The 18,225-nt window shown below is 32.2% G+C and overlaps 1 protein-coding gene across 1 annotated transcript; it reads left to right on the plus strand.

Moving 5' to 3' along the window:
- Nucleotides 1–1,657: 1,657 nt before the first annotated feature.
- On the plus strand, nt 1,658–17,981 carry LOC147064492 (uncharacterized). Its single transcript, XM_085957538.1, has 8 exons — nt 1,658–1,871; nt 5,560–5,724; nt 7,285–7,384; nt 8,888–9,056; nt 10,845–10,961; nt 11,922–12,061; nt 13,974–14,157; nt 17,411–17,981. Exons 1-8 carry the CDS (start codon nt 1,819–1,821, stop codon nt 17,569–17,571), a joined length of 1,089 nt encoding a protein of 362 aa, XP_085813664.1. The 5' UTR covers nt 1,658–1,818; the 3' UTR covers nt 17,572–17,981.
- Nucleotides 17,982–18,225: the final 244 nt, after the last annotated feature.

Genomic DNA, 18,225 nt, shown 5'->3' on the forward strand with positions numbered 1-18,225 from the left:
ACAGAATACAGGACGAACCAGTCAATCATCCAGAGACTGCAGATAAAGGAACGGCTCTCGACAATATGTCTGAGACGCATTGTGCAGTTTTTTGGACATTATGTCCGACGCGGACGGGAAAACCTAGAGAAACTGGTGGTTTTGGGTGGCCTCCAGGGAAGTCGGAGCGTCGCTGGAGCGACCAAATGAAAGAGCTGACTGGGGGCACCATTTATTCTGCCATGAGAGAAACGGAAGATCGAGAAGGATGGAAAGTCTTGGACGCTCAAAGGATGGCAAAATTAAAAAGTGGTCACGATCCTCAGCCATGAGTGTATGACCAAGAAGAAGGATCCTCAATTAATAGAGAGAGTAGTCTGGAGATTAAAAGAATACCTAATTATTATTGTGCTAGACAATAAACGTTGCTTCGGTTTAACGAATGTACTACGATCCATCACATTAAATTGACACTTGAATTACATAATGTATAAAACACCAATATGACCAGTTGTCGTTTATTATAGCTCAGTAACCAACCCGGTGAGTGCTGGGATCATTTGAGCACATCATGCTGCGGGGTATCTTCGGAGCCGTCTATCTATGGCATATAATTGGGATGAAGACAGAAAGACATCGGATCATATACCTACATAAGATGGAAAAATCACGTATGATAAATCAATTGACGATCTGAAAAAAAAACTAAGCATGAAAGAAAAGTACGACCTGGTCAAACTCATATAAAATAGAGAAAATGAATCTTTAAAAACTTTGGTTGTCCAAAATTGGATGAAAAAAGCTTTGAGTAGACCTGAATGAAAGCAGATGCTGAAGGAAGAAAAACCCTCACAGTGATATAGCGCTGGGAAAAATACTTTTATATTGTTCTTGAATTAATGTTAAATTTATGAATAGGTGATATAGATGTACAATATAACAGCTGATCGTAATTCAATATAGACTAACGAATAACTATATTTTCAGTGGACATACATAGTTTTGAAAACATTTCATGCATATACACACTAGAAAAAATCATTTTGTAGCAAAAAATATTACACCCGACGGGACTTGAAGCTGTATCTGCTAGATTCGCGTCAGTATGCTCTTCCAGTTAAGCTACGGGAATCTTACTAAATTACGACGATTTAAACTAGTAGTTACATGAAATGCTTATCGAATTGTGTTATATGTTGGCTATCGGGCTTAGTATATTAAATTGAGGTAGGTATCAATTAATTCCTTGATTACTAACCGATGTCGCGGATCACTCCGTGATTTAGTTTTTTATAACGTACTAAGACATGCTAATAATTTAATTAACTATTTATTTTATTTAACGAATATGACACAAGATTTGAGAATGGAACATTCTATATTCTCAAATCTTGTGTCTTATTCGTTGAATAAAATAAATATTTTATTATATTCTGAAAGTCTGGCGATTGTGAAATACTATGTTTAAAAATATATTAAATCTTTTCGAATCTACCTAAATAATTCCAACTAACTTTTATTATAATATAATATTATAACCTATTTACATTTGTAACAAACATATTACTTTTATCTGCCTTACACGCCACTGAAATTATATTACCATGTTTCCTAGGTTTCGTATGCTTTATAATTAACATATTGACGATATAAATTGTTTCATCAACTTTTCCGGTTTAGTATAGTATTATTTTTTAAACGGCAAACACGCGGATTTTCTGTGATTCAAAATATATATACAATTTAAATATTATAATTAAAATTTGCTTTTAATATTAAGATGAGATCATAATAATTTATAAGTGTTTAAAACTAGGTGAATGTGAAATTTCTATAAAAATGCAGGCTAATTTATTAGTGTTTTTAATAATTAATATTGCAGCTGTAGCAAGGTTTGTCATTATTGTTTTAAATAAATATTTCTAAGTATTCAATAGGTATTAATTAGTTAAGTTTTCAATATGTTTAAATGTGGAGTATCGCTGCGAACTGAATAATGTGTGATAAGCACGATATCAGGAATCGTTAAATATTGTTAAATTCTATATTGAATATTCGATATTCAAACATCGTTAAATTTAAAAAAGCGCAAAGTCTTCGCTGGATGAGACCTAGAAATACATCGTCGTTGAAGTGCTTAATGTCGACAAAGCCAAGGGGAAGACGATGCACCAAGAGACCGTGATTCCGGTAGCTGGATGAAAAAGAAACGGACTCCAGACTTCCAGTGCGTCTTAAGCCTCAATAACATTGAGCTTCTTTACGAGCTGTTTATTGGCGAATTTAAAAGCGGGTGATTCAGCCACTTCGATTTGATGATTACACACAAAACTTTCCATTCGCTGAGAAGCCACAAGCCAGTGACTATTTTGACAGAACGTAGTTCGTTTTTTTTACCGGGAGGTTGGTACTGCGCTCTACTGCACAGACGCAGTAGGCCCACACGCCGGCGTGTAGCGTGTAAAGTTGACCGGCTTTCAACTTTTCTCGGTAGAGTGTTTACAACCTGCTTATTGGCTTATTCTATGATTACACTGGGCCACTTTACAGGCAGATTGTAAATTCGCCAATAAACAGCTCGTAAAGAAGCTCAATGTAATTGAGGCTTTACTGACGTTCCGGGACAAGGAAGAGAATATGACGGTGGCAGTTAAGGGTCCTCACTAGACAGCAGTATAATTATTAATAATAATAAGATGTTTAATTATTAATTTAATCTCAACAACAACATATTTTAATACAGTGGCAGATTAAGGGTCATGGAGTCCCGGGGCCTTGACTAATTTTGAGCCCCCTCTACGATAAAAAGTAGCTAAAAATGGTAAAGGATTTTTGTGTCTGCTTAAGGGGGGACATGCTCGTCGAAGGTCAAAATTGAGTTTTTATTGTATATTCAAACCATGATCCTGGACACTCCTTAAACGTTGTAGATGATCTATTTATATACTTTTGAAGCCTTATTATCCTTTATAGTTATTTTAAACATTTGATGACTGCATGAAGTATTTTTGTTACATAAAATAGTATTCTTTTAAACCTCTCGCTCTAATGTTTTAGAATATAGTCATATTTCGGTACATAACTGTGCAGTGGTGTTAAGATTTTTTACATTTATTAATTTTTAAACGCATTTATAAAACCATTAGCATAATTTATTACGAGATAATTTTTGTAAAATATTCACGATAAAAAATTATATTGATAATCTCTGTGATCCCAAATTTGACAAGAATTAGGCATTTTATTATTCAAAAAATCGGCAAGATTAACACATTTCAAGATGATTCTAAAGATATTTATTATAAGCTATGTTTTTGACCATTCAAGTGTGATAAACATCTTATGAATAATGATTGCTTTATAATAATTATTGACCTAAGAATAAGGTAGTGTTTTTTTGAAATACGCCATTTCTTTTGTCATTCCCCAGTGGTTAAGCTACAACATACGGCCGTAGCCATAAATTGACAAACTATAATTGAAGTAAAGAGTAAAATGATATTGACGCGCGTGTTTGAACATGTACCGTTTAAAAAAAAATAAAAAAAAATTTGGTTAGCTACATGTTCAAACACGCGCGTTAACATAATTTTACTCCCTACTTTAATTATAGTTTGTCATTTTATGGCTACGGCCGTATGTTGTAGCTTAACCACTGGGGAATGACAAAAGAAATGGCGTATTTCAAAAAAACACTACCTTATTCTTAGGTCAATAATTATTATAAAGCAATCATTATTCATAAGATTTTTATCACACTTGAATGGTCAAAGACATAGCTTATAATAAATATCTTTAGAATCATCTTGAAATGTGTTAATCTTGCCGATTTTTTGAATAATAAAATGCCTAATTCTTGTCAAATTTGGGATCACAGAGATTATCAAAATAATTTTTATCGTGAATATTTTACAAAAATTATCTCGTAATAAATTATACTAATGGTTTTATAAATGCGTTTAAAAATTAATAAATGTAAAAAATCTTAACATCACTGCACAGTTCTGTACCGAAATATGACTATATTCTAAAACATTAGAGCGAGAGGTTTAAAAGAATAATATTTTATGTAACAAAAATACTTCATGCAGTCATCAAATGTTTAAAATAACTATAAAGGATAATAAGGCTTCAAAATTATATAAATAGATTATCTACAACGTTTAAGGAGTGTCCAGGATCATGGTTTGAAAATACAATAAAAACTCAATTTTGACCTTCGACGAGCATGTCCCCCCTTAAGAGGAGAGAAATATTGTACTGTAGAATTTATGGAGGCATCTATATGTGAAAATAGCTTGTAGATATATATGTTGAAGAAAAACTTCGTATATAGAGATGAAGTCTAAACGTATGAAAATGAGGTAAAAAGGACCTCTGGAATGTAAATATGACTAACTTTTATACAAACCGCAGGTTTCCATAACTACCGCGATCATTGTTTTTTTACACACATAACTTTTTTCATTACTTTTTATATAGGAATTAATATATAAGGTTCTATCTGGTTTCTCTCTGGCGCCTGGATTCATCATCTTTAATTGTAGATAATTTAAGAAATTATTATGTGACAAGTCGTGAGTTGTGTATTTCTCAAACTATACACACGGCTGCAAATTGACTTAAAATATCATCACATTATTTAAAAAAAATCGGTGTGTGTGTACTTATGTACGCACATTAGAATTTATACTTCTTTGGCGCAATAAAACAAAACTTGTGATAACCTAGATTCATCGACTAGCTCTTAATTATCTTATTAAATTACACACTCAAGAAAAAAAACCGCTTATTGGAACGCCGTTGGTTTATTTATATACACTTTAACTTATATTACTAAATTATATAATTATTTATCGTTGTTTTTATTTTTAAAGTAACAGCTGCCACTATGACGTTTAATAGTTTGTTTAAGTAAGGAATTGCAAATGGCCGACAATAATAAATTCGTTGAATAGGCAACGAAACAATTCTAAACTATAATATTATACTGTATAATCGTCACGATTGGAGTATCAAACTGTGGCGTAATGGTAGTGCGTTCGGCTGAAAACCGAACCATCGGTGGTTCGAATCCAATCGAGTGCGTTTATTTTTGTGTGATAAATTAAATTATGTGTTACATGTCACACGCCAAAAATACACTTTGATCTGATTTTACAAACGCGCCTAAAGAAGTATAACTTCAAAAAAATATATAATTTTCACAAAATATTTTACAAATCAAAATGAGGTATGAACCTAGGACCTTCATACATATTGTTGTGCTTAGGAATTACGATTGTACAGTTGGTATCAAAATAAAATTATATATTATTTCAATTAATATGTGAAAATTTTGATAACGATGTACGTATGTAATTATTATTGAAATATTTTTGTGGTAATTTTATACTGTGACTCGTCTACACATACATTATTACGTTTTAAAATCAGTACGAAAGATCTTATTGAATAAATAATGAATTCAATTTTAATTGATGACTTCATTGATTTTTGCCATAAATATAAATTACTCTCTCAGATTGTCAACTTTATTTTTATATTCAATAATCTAAAATATTTCATGTATTCTTTCAGTAAATCATGGGTGGGTGATACACAAACTTTGGTAAAATGGGGTGTGTCTCAGACATCAACCCCTTTAAAAAAAACTACAACTAAAATTATTATGGATGTCGATGCAGGGGTAGATGACGCTTTTGGAATTATCCTGGCTGTTAGGAATGCAGAATTATACTCTGGGTAAGAAAATAAGTAATAGTTAACCATTTATTTCTATTTGATTTGTCAAAGAATAGTGACTGTTTGTAATATAAATATTATAACAGAATGGATATTTCACATAATATGTCAATAATACTATGTTATGGTGATTTAGGGTTTGCAATCCCAGGATTTCGTTTGATACTTTTATCCGGATATCCTGGGATTGACAGCGATGGAATCGTGAGTTTTGTGTATATTAACATATTGTTGTCAAGTGAAGGTAAGTTATTCAAAGAAAATGGTTAGTTTATAAATAATTATAAAACATTACAATTATTTTTAAAAAGAAATGCAAAAAAAAATATTACATAATATATAATAAGAGTCCTAAATGATTAATCAAGAAACAACTAGGAATTCCATTTGAAATTTCTTGTATGTATGTATTTTTGTTAGTAAACATTCATATTATATTATAATGTTGGTAACAGACAGCCAATAAGGAAATTAGGCAAAATTTCTCTGCCCTTTGTCTAATTATTCTAGGATTGATTGAAACAAAATTTGATCCTGTATTTCTAAATTGAACATTATGTCATTATTATCAGTGCCTTTTATTACGTTATATTAAAATTAACTACCTCATTAGTCATTACTAACGAACAGGTCCATAAGTTATTTTGTTAATCAGCTTAATTAATTAGGTGCTGAAATTATATTCTGAAATGTCCTATTATTTTTTTAATACTATTTTTAAATTTCGAACATTATAAAAAATTGTAATATCAAAAATTTACATCTCGTATAGTAATATTTATTTATATATAATAGAATACAGTCAATGTAGTTTGGATTAAATTAATCGGATACCTATATATCAGTCCATTAAAAAAATATATAAAAATATTTATATTATAATATATTATAATAAAACACTACAATACAAGATGCATGAGGTTCATTGACAGTAATGTCTTAATATAATTTAGACAATCATAATATAAACACACAGGCTTTGAGAAAATCACCTTCGTAAATATATTGTGACTTATGCGGGAATTGAACTCGGAGACATAAAGATTAGATGATTATATTATTAAATTCAGAGCTCGAAATGGAAAATTTTACGATCCGGAGCGTTCGACAATTTTTTGTTATCATTACATAGGTATCAACATTTATGTGTATTTTATGAAAATAAGTGTGTTAGATTTTTGTTATATAGCCTATCTAGCTTGACCGGTCAAATTATTTTTTCCACGAGACGGAAAGATAATTTTACCGATTTCACGAACCGTGCTCCGGTGCGCTCCGGTCTAATTCGAGCCCTGATTAAATACTAACATTACGTATACATTTATGCTACAAGACACCTTATATACCTTGAATAAATACCTACGTTCAATTGAATATTCTTATTTTTTACACAATAGGTACTATTAAGACTATTTTTATAAGGATAAGATAAACATTAGGTATACATATTTATTTATTAATATCATCCATAAGATAATAAAAGGTGAACGTAGGTATAATAATATACAGTTGGTACACAATTTAAATAAGATTTTTTTTTAATTATTATGATATTTACAGGTCACCTGTGATAGCGATTACGTGTGTCAATGGTAACACTAATTTGCAAAACGTTAAAACCAATGTTTTAAGAACTTTGCATCAACTCCAAAGAGAAGACGTAAGTAGTAATTAATTGTTATTATAAACCTTTCAATGATAGTAGTTCCCAATACATCAATTTCAATAATGTCAATGCTCAAAATACACAATGATAATAATTACGCAAGCATCTATTTTTTTTCGATCATGTCCGATTCAAAGAAAAACGGGCCTCCACAGAATGGAGGCTAGTACTAACAGTTTTTTTTTTGTTTTTACAAGAAATGAATGTTTGCCACTTGCTCAAACTATTAGGTCCATGCTCTCCAAACACAAATTGAAAAACAATATGTGTTTTTGCCAGACCCAGGATTTGAACCCGGGACCCATCACACTATAAGCTGACTAAAAAAACAAAAAAAAGTACTATGGTGAACCATACACAAATACCATCATCACCCCTCATCCCCCAATCCTTCGCTTTATCCAAAAACCTTCTCCCCTCTGCGCAGTCCAGCCATCTTATTTTGGGTCATCTAGTCTTTCTTTCATCCCAAGGGATATATACATCAGTAGCAAAGGTTCTACACGGTCTAGGTCAGTGGTGGCGAACCTATGGACACGCGAGATGATTTAACATGGCACGCGAATGTTTTATTTTGAAGAGAAAACTAATACTTATAGTAATGATGAATGACACATGGCGTTGTATAAAAATTGCGGGCATATACTTTTCAAGAATAAGCATTACGTTTGATGTTAAAATAATTGCATAGGTCGGTCTTAAGGTTTTATACGTCATATCATATATTATCGTACTAACCGCACCAGGCGGCGGGGGAAGCCTCGCCGCGAACTTTTGATTTTGATCGATTTACAATGGTTAAGGTTGAGACCACTGTAGCGAGAGAGTGACTAATCTGATTGGAGAAGTTCTGCTATCAATTTGTGCATAAAGAACCTTACTCAGTAATGCAGTAAGAAAATTTCATTTCTACGTACAAAATGGCTGTACTAAGTAAGAAACAAAAACTTGGTGGAGCTTGTAGTATTAATACTGGCAGACAGCTTCAAAATTGGTGGACCGAAATGTATGGAGTAATTGAAAAAAGTGATAAAGCTACTATGTATGCTATGTTCTATATGTGGTATCTAGAACATCATCACTTTTTTAGGATTCTTAAAAACTATTTTTTGCCCATGGAAAACTGCTCGGCACGTCAGACTGTTGAAAAATAATATTTGCGAAATTTTGGCACGCGTACGTAAAAAGGTTTTCCAACCCTGGTCTAGGTTATTATTTAAACTCAAAGCTTACCTACTTCAAAAAAATAATTTTTAATAACCTAAACATACGAGATTTCAAATATTAAATATTAAATTTCAAACATATCAGTCGCTAAGTATTAAATAATCTAGGATTCACATACACCTAGATATTATATTGTATCAATATCTATCGAATCTTTTAGTGACACATGTGGATAAAGGCTTGGAATAATCCAATGTATTTTGTATGTCCTGTTTACCGACGACGCTCTTATGATTTTTCTTATTTATAAAATACTTTCGATGTAATAAGATTCCAGTTTACATCGGAGCAAATGAATCATTATTAATAACCCCCCCATCTGATAATTTCTTCGGCACTGATGGATTTGGAGACTTTGCATATGATCCGAGTACATTAGGAAGTCCAAAAGACGAACATGCTGTTCTGGCTCTCATCAGACTGGTCAATGAAAATCCAGGTAAATCACTATATTAACTCATTTGCTGCTGACTAGATAATGTCTTTTTAATTACCACCTTTAAAATGCATGTTAACTATATCAATTGGCCGCCTGGTCATTATGCGCCAGGAGCGTCTTCAGCGTCCAAAGTATTAATCATTCAATCTCTAACCTAAGTCTACAATAGTAGTGACGAGGAGTAACAATAGCAGTAACGAGAAGCTGTTAAGATTCGAAATAAACAGTGCACACTAAACCTTGTCAGTCATACTTATATGTTTTCATTTAACTAAGAATACATTTTTCAGATGGTGCTGGTTATTTTTTTAAATTCGATTAAGCCCTGCCAAAACCAGGGCTCAAAATGGACCGGAACGCATCGGAGCGACGTTCTGGTTCATACAATCCCCAAAATTATCTCTCCGTCTCGTGGAATACAATATTTGACCGCCTGAGCTAGATAGGCCATATAACAAAAAAAAATCTAACTTATTTTTATAAAATACACATAAAATTGGATAACTAGGTATGTTAATATTTTCGTAAACAAGTACGATGGCTGCGCGGCTAAAGCGTTGGCATATGATGTCGTAGGACTCAGGCTCGAATCCTGGGCCTGACAAGTACACGTATTGTTTTTCGATTTCTGTATGACTAAGATTATGGACTCAATAGGTTGAATAAGTGGCTAACATCCATTTTTCGTAAAAACAAAATCTATTGACACAAACCTTCACCCTGTGTAGGCCCATATGATCTTATTAGGATCGGACACGGTCGGGAAAAAAAACTTTTTGAGCGCTCGCTCCGGTTCGTACATTTTTCCATTTCGAGCGGTGGCATAAACCAAATCATAATAGTTTAGATATGCTATGGGCGATCGGACAAAAATAATGCACACTTTTTCAGTCATATTTGTTTGGTTTCATTGAATTAAGAATACAGACTACAGAATACAGGTGAATTAAACCCTGTCTAAACCAAGCAGCAATCGATAAAAATATTCTTCTATCTATAAAATATTTAAAATTATGTATGGTTTAATGGCATAATATATTTTATCGATAAACGAATATTTTTTACTATTATCTACTATGTCTTGGGTTAGGCAGGGATTAATAATTGTATTTTAAAAACTAACGAACACTATTTACACATTAAAGCCTTAGTTCAATGAAAACAACTACGTTTGACTGAAAAAGTTTAGTGTGCAGTATTTATGTCAGATCTTGATAGACTACCTCCACCGTTCGCCACTGGACAATAGCAACCGTAACAATAATCACATTAGCCTTGCATAATTACTGCGCGCTAGAAAAAAATTCATCTGCGCAGATCCATGGTTAAATATTTCCACTATAACTATCATCCGAGTCGACCCCGTCCCTCACCACCACTTGTTCCCGGTGAGGTCACAATAGATTTAATATATAATTTTCTCAAGCCCTGAGTCTTTGTGATTGTTAAACTTATGTTACTCACTACACTATTGTTTCACTACACTGCTAACTATCACTTAGTCTAATGACGTATTTCGATGAATAAAAAAATAAAAGAAATAGTAGCTGTTTACTCTGTTACTACGTTTTGTAAGATTTTCTGCGTGAGTAGATTGTGAAGTTATAATATTATTCTTCTTCTTCCTCTTCTTCCTTTCTCTTCTCTTCTTAATACCTGTAAATTGCTGACAACTAGACCATTCGACCGCAATTTCTTTTGACCTGCCTATAAGTGACCTACCAGAACAATATTGCAATTTAGGCATAACTACATAAATGCTGATCATGATTTTATTTTCGACTTCAGGTGAAATTGTACTGCTTGCTCTGGGGCCGCTCACAAACATAGCGCTGGCAATAAAACTGGATCCAACATTCATTTCGAAGTTGAAAGAAATGGTAATTCTTGGAGGAACTGTAACAGGTAACATATTTCTCACAGAACAGATAATAAATAGAATTCCGATAGGCTATAATATACCAATACAGTAAAATTTGAAGCAGGGTTTTGAATGTGTGAGTGTCCTACGAAAATTAGCCACACATTATAAACCTGCAATGGTGTGTATTGTAATACACCAATATTACATGAGCGTCAGTGCATAAACCGAGAGCAGTTGTCAGTATTTGTCGTATGACGTATCTTTTACACGTGTTTAAATTTATCACGTATTCTTCCTTACTTAAAATTGGTTGTCTGCTTCTTCTTACCCGATAGGTATTTCAGTTCCAATTATTTCTGAGTTCTCTGGTATTTCTATATTATATCGTCAACAGTAAATTAGTAGGGAATTATAGATTTGCTATTTTATTGAAGTTGAAAAGATTTTATTTTAGATATATTTGGAGCTTACTACTTAATCTTGAGATGATTCGAGAACTCTGAAGCGAGATTGGTTTATTGATTTGTGTGTTAATGTGTTACGCAAGAAAAAATCGTGAACTTCTTTTTAAAAATATTTTCCATCATTCAGAGAGCTTCATTGACAAGAAAAATTCGTCTGAAACCAGACTCCAGAGCTTTTTCTCGAGCTCTTAAAAAAAAAACATTGGGCTTAGGTCTAAAAGCTTTTTATCTTGTCATATTGTTCGCCGTACGGTTCGTTTTATTTTTTAGCTTTGAATATATATAGTCTCTATTGGTCTTAGTTTCCTTCATCGAATGGTTAAGGAAATTATTTGCATTTTGGTTAAATAAATACCTCGATAAAAAATATAAACCAAAAGTGAAACGGAAAGATCACGTCTTTGGTAGATATGACTGCTGCAATGAATAATCGATCATAGCAAGAGACCGGAGTCTGCTTGAGGCAGTCAAGGTTCACCGCGGGTTGTAGCGCCAGAGACAAAAAAAAACTAATAGAAAATTCTGTTTTTTTTACAGGTATTGGAAATGTGAAACCAGGCATAGAATTCAATAGTTACATCGATCCTGAGGCATTTTCAATTCTGCTTAAGGCGAGCACATACGATAAAGTCACTATACTTCCTTGGGACACTGTTGTTAGAACAAACATAGATATTGTAAGCATTTTTCTAATCCACTCAATAACCTTATTTCACGTTCAAACATGCTAATGATTTAACGAAAATACTACGGTTACATGTAAATTGTACGTAAAACATTTAACCGTGGCACAGTTCGCCGTGAGTATATCGGGAAGAGATGACCGTGTACTATACGGTCTCCAATTTTATTAGATTCAATATAAACATTAATTCAATTTTCATAGCTGATTTTGGCAAAATTTGTGAATTCATTATATCGGCTATTTTCAATATTTGTTTGCTGCCGGCTTCCTGTAATGTGTAAACCGGCAAGAATCGTATTTTATTTAAACATGAATTTTATGTCATTAATAGACGGCCATATATATTTCCGATACAACATTTCACGGTGAAGTGTACTACGGCGAACTGCATACGTGCAAGTCTTTGGACACAAAATACCACAATCCATGGGATAGACGGATTTTACCTTACGAAGAGCAAACGATATAAAACTTACAGTAATTTTCAACAAAACTATGGGCTTTATCGTAAGTTCTAGGATATAACATTTATAACACGTTATACAGGTAATTTTGTAAAATCAATATGTAAAATTCCTAAATTCTTAGAAGCGAGTAACATTAGATACAAAGGTTATAAAAAACTGGTTTGAATCTAAAAAAATATTTTATAAATAAACTATTTTAAAGATTGTATAACTACGTGTTATGCATTGTGGGTAGGACTTGTTTTTGCCAACATACCATAACGATAATGTATACTACTTTTTAAAATCTCATTGATTACATAATAGAAACGTCAAATGTCAGACATTATTCTGTGTGCTCAACTCAACTCAACTTTTCTACGCAAAGTAGAACAATTGGTGGCACTACAATGCGGAAGTAGGTTCCTATCAAAATTTTAATTAAACTATTTTTATTCAATGAATATTACATAAGATCTAAAAAATTCGCATTCGTTATCGAACCACAATATGTTCTGAATACTCGAGAATTCTTTACTTCTAAATACTTCAGATTTCTTCGAAATTGTGTAGGTATCGGGAAAATTCCAAATTATGTACGTTGAAATATTGTAATATATCTGTAACTCCACTCTCTATGATATTATGTCCCCAATGACAGTAAAATTGTCTTTTTTTAATGTAATATAATGTTTGTTTAATGTAACCCTTAGTTACTAATTATATACCACTGTTTAGAATATTATTCGATCAGTGTGATTTCGACTATTGCAATGTACCTACTCAATATTATATTATAATGAACCCAGCGTTCGAAATGGAAAAGTTTACGAACCGGAGCACACAAAGTTTTTCTGGGGATATTAACATGGTTATCAAATTTAATAACCATAAGTATGCTAGATTTTTTGTTATATGGCATATCTAGCTCAGACGGTCAACATATTTTAACCACGAGATGGAGCGGTAACTTTACAGATTCCACGAACTGGAACGGCGCTCCGGTCCATTTCGAGCCCTGAATGAACCTCAAATTATGCACCCTATCTAGCTGTGCCACTAATATTACTTACTTATTTTTTCTTACTTATACTATTGTAAATGATTCTTTCATTATTCAACTCGGACCATTCAACTTGTTGCTCTGCTCACCGAATTGTTTCACTGCGGATCGACCTCTCCTGAGTTATTTCCCTTTTATTTTTACTCCATGTAACTGTAAATTGAGAATTGACGAATAAACATCTCTGGAGATTAACATCCATCGAGTCTTATTACTGACATTCACCTTCCACTGGACCACGTGAAGTATCGGGGCCCGTTGGTAAAGATTTCCGTTCCCGAAAACATAATATTATTATTAAGTATTAAGTTGGTTATTATTAAAATAGTCTGAGAGCAATCGGAAATCAGTAGTGACATGAATAACCGTAATATCACCTAATGGATTTTTTTCAGGAATGGCGTCTGGAATTGGCCAAAATTTCAATTGCAGATATTGACTTTTTAAATAGCGCCGAGAGAATTTGGACTACGACTAATCTTTTTTGGCAGTATGGAGACCCAATGGCCGTTGCTGCATATATCTGGCCTCTTACAATCGATATGATTTCTCCTTATAGGACCACAGCAGTTACATGTGGTAACAACTTAATATTATTTCTTATTACTTAGCTGTCAACCGTCATTAGACAAAATATTAAGATTGAGATAAATCGCCAAATCTATGTATTGTACTGATACTTCCCGCGTTCCCACGTAAATTTTTGTTAATCAACTTTTTGTTGAATGTTGAACTACATATTATATTATAATAATCGAACAAGAATTTTAACAGCAATGATTCTAATTAGCAGTTTTAATTGAATCGATAGTTGTAATCAAGATGATGAAATAAATCATATTAAATTGACCGACGAAACGATGTCACTTTCATTCAATTTAATTTACAAATGTAGTTCTCACTTATCGTTTTAATTTTAACTGTCATTCAATATACAGTAAATTGATAAACCAAAAAAATCGCACTTTTGAATGCGGTATTACAACCGTATTTTTAAACATTTTTTATTTTAATCCCTTGAATTTGCAAATTGACATATTATGGTACAACTAGTACAACTATCAACCTATCTAAATTTTACATTCACACTAACAGGCATTTTTGTGGAATTCTGCTATTAAATTAAGTAGATTTTTAATTAAAAAAAAAAAAAAAAACAATGTAATTCTTTCAGTAAACGTAACTACGTTAGTCATCAATAAAACTTAAAATGTTAAAAATAGATATGAACTATAATAGCACAAGTAAAATAAAACTTATTTCACGTTGAGGATAAATTGAGTTGGGTTGTTTTACTTATTCTAATTTATTAAATAAAATAATAGTAAGTCTGTATTTAAAATTATGATATATTTATGTACAATAAATTGCATCTGAAAGTAACGATAATTGATTTTTAAAAGGTCGTCTCCTGTGTTATAAATAATAAATAATCAATCATTGATTACCTGCCGTGACAATCTTATTTCGCAAATCGGAAGTATAATTTTCTTTATAAAACTAACGGTCACAATAATTACCTACGACTGGTCGTAACCTTCGACTTCTTCTAAGAATAATATCTGTCACCTTTTGAAACGATCTCATTGTTTGTTGATTTAATTACATTAGCATAGGTACAACATAATTATTTACATATACCGTATTAATTAATAATCATGATCAAAGTCCATCCCGCGATCGACTAGTACCTACAGGGTTGGCGAACCTTTTTACGTACGCGTGCCAAAATTTCCCAAATATTATTTTTCGACTGTCTGACGTGCCGAGCAATTTTTCATGGGGAAAAAGTAGTTTTTAAAAATTCTATTAAAATAATTGTGTTCTAGATACCACTCATAGAATATAGTACATATCTTTATCACTTTTTAAAATTATGCCATACATTTCGGTACACCAATATTTTGAAACTGACAGATTACTACTCCACCAAGTTTTTGTTTCTTAGTTGGTACAGCCATTTTTGTGGGTAGAAATGAAATTTTTAGTTATTGTTTTACTAAGTTTGGTTCTTTAAGCTCAAATTGACACCAAAATTGTTTCGATCAGATGAGGCATTCTATCGCTACAATGGTCTCAAGCATTGCAAATCGTCGAGGTTCAGAGTCTGAGGTTAGTGTGGTAATATTATATGCGACGCATAAAGCCTAAGAACCGACCTATACAACTATATAGTTGCATTAAACGTAATGCTTATTCTTGAAGTGTTTCTTATCTGCCTACTATTTTTTTATACAATGCGATCTGTCATTTATGGGTATTTTTTCTCATAAAAATAAAACATTCGATATGCCATACAAAAAAACATCTAGCGTGACACAAGTGGCACGCGTGCCATAAGTTCGCCATCCCTGGACTAGTAGGACGTGCCTGCTATATGCCTCTTTTTTTTAGAATGGAAACTTTTTTCTGTCCACTGTATTCCAGAAGTCCTCGTTTGATATTAAGGATCGCTTCCTCCATCCAGTGCTCTGTAGCCAGACAACATAAGCATGTCGACTTATGCAGACAAATGAGCTCGAATTAATTACATATACATTAAAATAAATATTTATGAAACTCGTCAAAATAAAATTGAAATTTAAAATATTCTGTCGCGGTCAAATGGTGGCGGGTGTCATGGCGCCCGCGGTACGGAGTTGGGAATCCCTGCTGTATTGTGTATACTCATCTATTTTTAAATTCTAAAATAGATAAATAAATAAAAATAAATTCTAAAATACTTTCTCTACCGCTCTCAAGTTCATGAGTCACGTAAATCACTGTTTACTTTATATAAAAAAAAAACTTCAAAATAATTTTGGCAATTTCTGTAATTTGTATATTTCTTCGATTTAAAAAAATGCACGAGTGATTTTGGGTTAGGCGCCAACAATTAACACTTTCGCTATCGAAGGAAATGTTCAGTTAATAATCCAAAATAAATATTCAATACCTAAGTACTTTTATATATTTGACTTTTTCTAAAACAATCAAATAAGAGCACACAATGAGGCGATTTTCAAACTTGGCTAAGTTCCAATTTAAGCCGGAAGCAGAAAGAGGTTATTATTTTGCATTTACCGCGTATTTAACAAAAGAATACCTTTCAATTACTACTTTAAACATTGTAATTGCCTATTTAGAGAGATATAAAGAGCCTGCATGGTCCGTTGTCTCAAAGGCATACACAATGCTATCCACCGCAAACATATATACTCCGTAACTAGGATCAGAACCTACATTTATAATAGAACCGCCACAACTAAAACATCAGCTAATTTGCTTTCACTACCAGCTTTCGTACTAACTTACATGTGAAATATTTTGACAAGGTTTGGTCAGTTATTTATATCATGTAAATGTTTAATTATAACAATTGTATGCCAAATATTTAATCTTACAGACTATCTACTATGTATAAGTGTGTAGCATTTTAATATACAGATGACAACAATTTAAGCTTAAGCCGTTGTAAAATTTCAGTTTAACTTGGTTTAAATGGTGATATTTTGTAACGTAACATGTACCTAATTCCATGGCCTACACGATTTTTCTCATTTTATCATAATGACCTGTCCTTGTTTCTCCAGAGGTGCAATTCAAATTGTTATAAGTTTTGTAATAATTTTCTCTTGCGAGCATTTATTCAGATATTCTTCGTAGCGCAGTATGGACTTTGATGTCTGGCAGTGGAAATAGTGGAACATTTTTGTTGTAACTTGTAATACATAATGTTATGTCGAAACAAATTAAGGCGTCTTTTACCATAGTGTCAGGGATGAAAGATATCACTATATGTAATAAAAATTTATGAATCATATTTAAAATGAAGTGTTATTGAATATTTCAGGAGAAGCCCGGGGAGGCCTGTTGGTAGATTTCTACAATGCAGCCCAGAATGTGACGACCAGTAATGTCAAAATCATAACCAGCATTAACGTTCCTGAATTGAAAAAGAACATTGAGATCATTTTCAAGACAAGTGCCGCCCTTCATAACAACATGGGATAAGAAAGTTTAAATCTATAATTAAGCATTGTTGATTAATTATTATTATTTTAATAACAATTGGATTTGGGCAAAATATTATGATATATTCGAAACTATTTTCAAAAGAGAATTGAATTGAATGGACATTTTATAGTATTGACATCCATTTTTGACGTTTCACTTTTCATATATTTAACAATTGCTGAAGAGTGGTAATACTAGTTATTCTCGATTTTCTAAAAATCATAATATTTATTAAAATCATAGATATTATCGTGTTTTTTTTTCCTAAATGCCATGAAATTGTTTAGGTTATATTGTGAAACTGCAACATAGTCGTTAAAATATGTTTTAATATTATGAAAACTCCCAGTATGTTATAATGGCAAGTCTGCAGTCTACACTAATAAAAACACGTTTTTTTAATTTTAACAATGTTTTTTATTTTTATTTTTTTGGGTTAGGTGCAAGTCGGTTTACAGGAAGCCAAGCGGGAACCGCGTTAACTTTCATTGCCGATTTTGGCAAAATTCATAAATTAATTCAAGAATGAAAACCTAACCTAATCAAACCTAACTCAACCTAGCCTAATCTAACAAATAATCTAGTTACTAGAATATCGGCTATTTTCAAAATTTGATTGCCGCTGGCTTCCTGTAAACCGACAAGAATCGA

This window comes from Rhyacophila brunnea, unplaced genomic scaffold (genome assembly GCF_057557595.1).
Source record: "Rhyacophila brunnea isolate RB1 unplaced genomic scaffold, BYU_Rbru_1.0 scaffold_7, whole genome shotgun sequence".
Classification (NCBI taxonomy): Eukaryota; Metazoa; Arthropoda; class Insecta; order Trichoptera; family Rhyacophilidae; genus Rhyacophila; species Rhyacophila brunnea.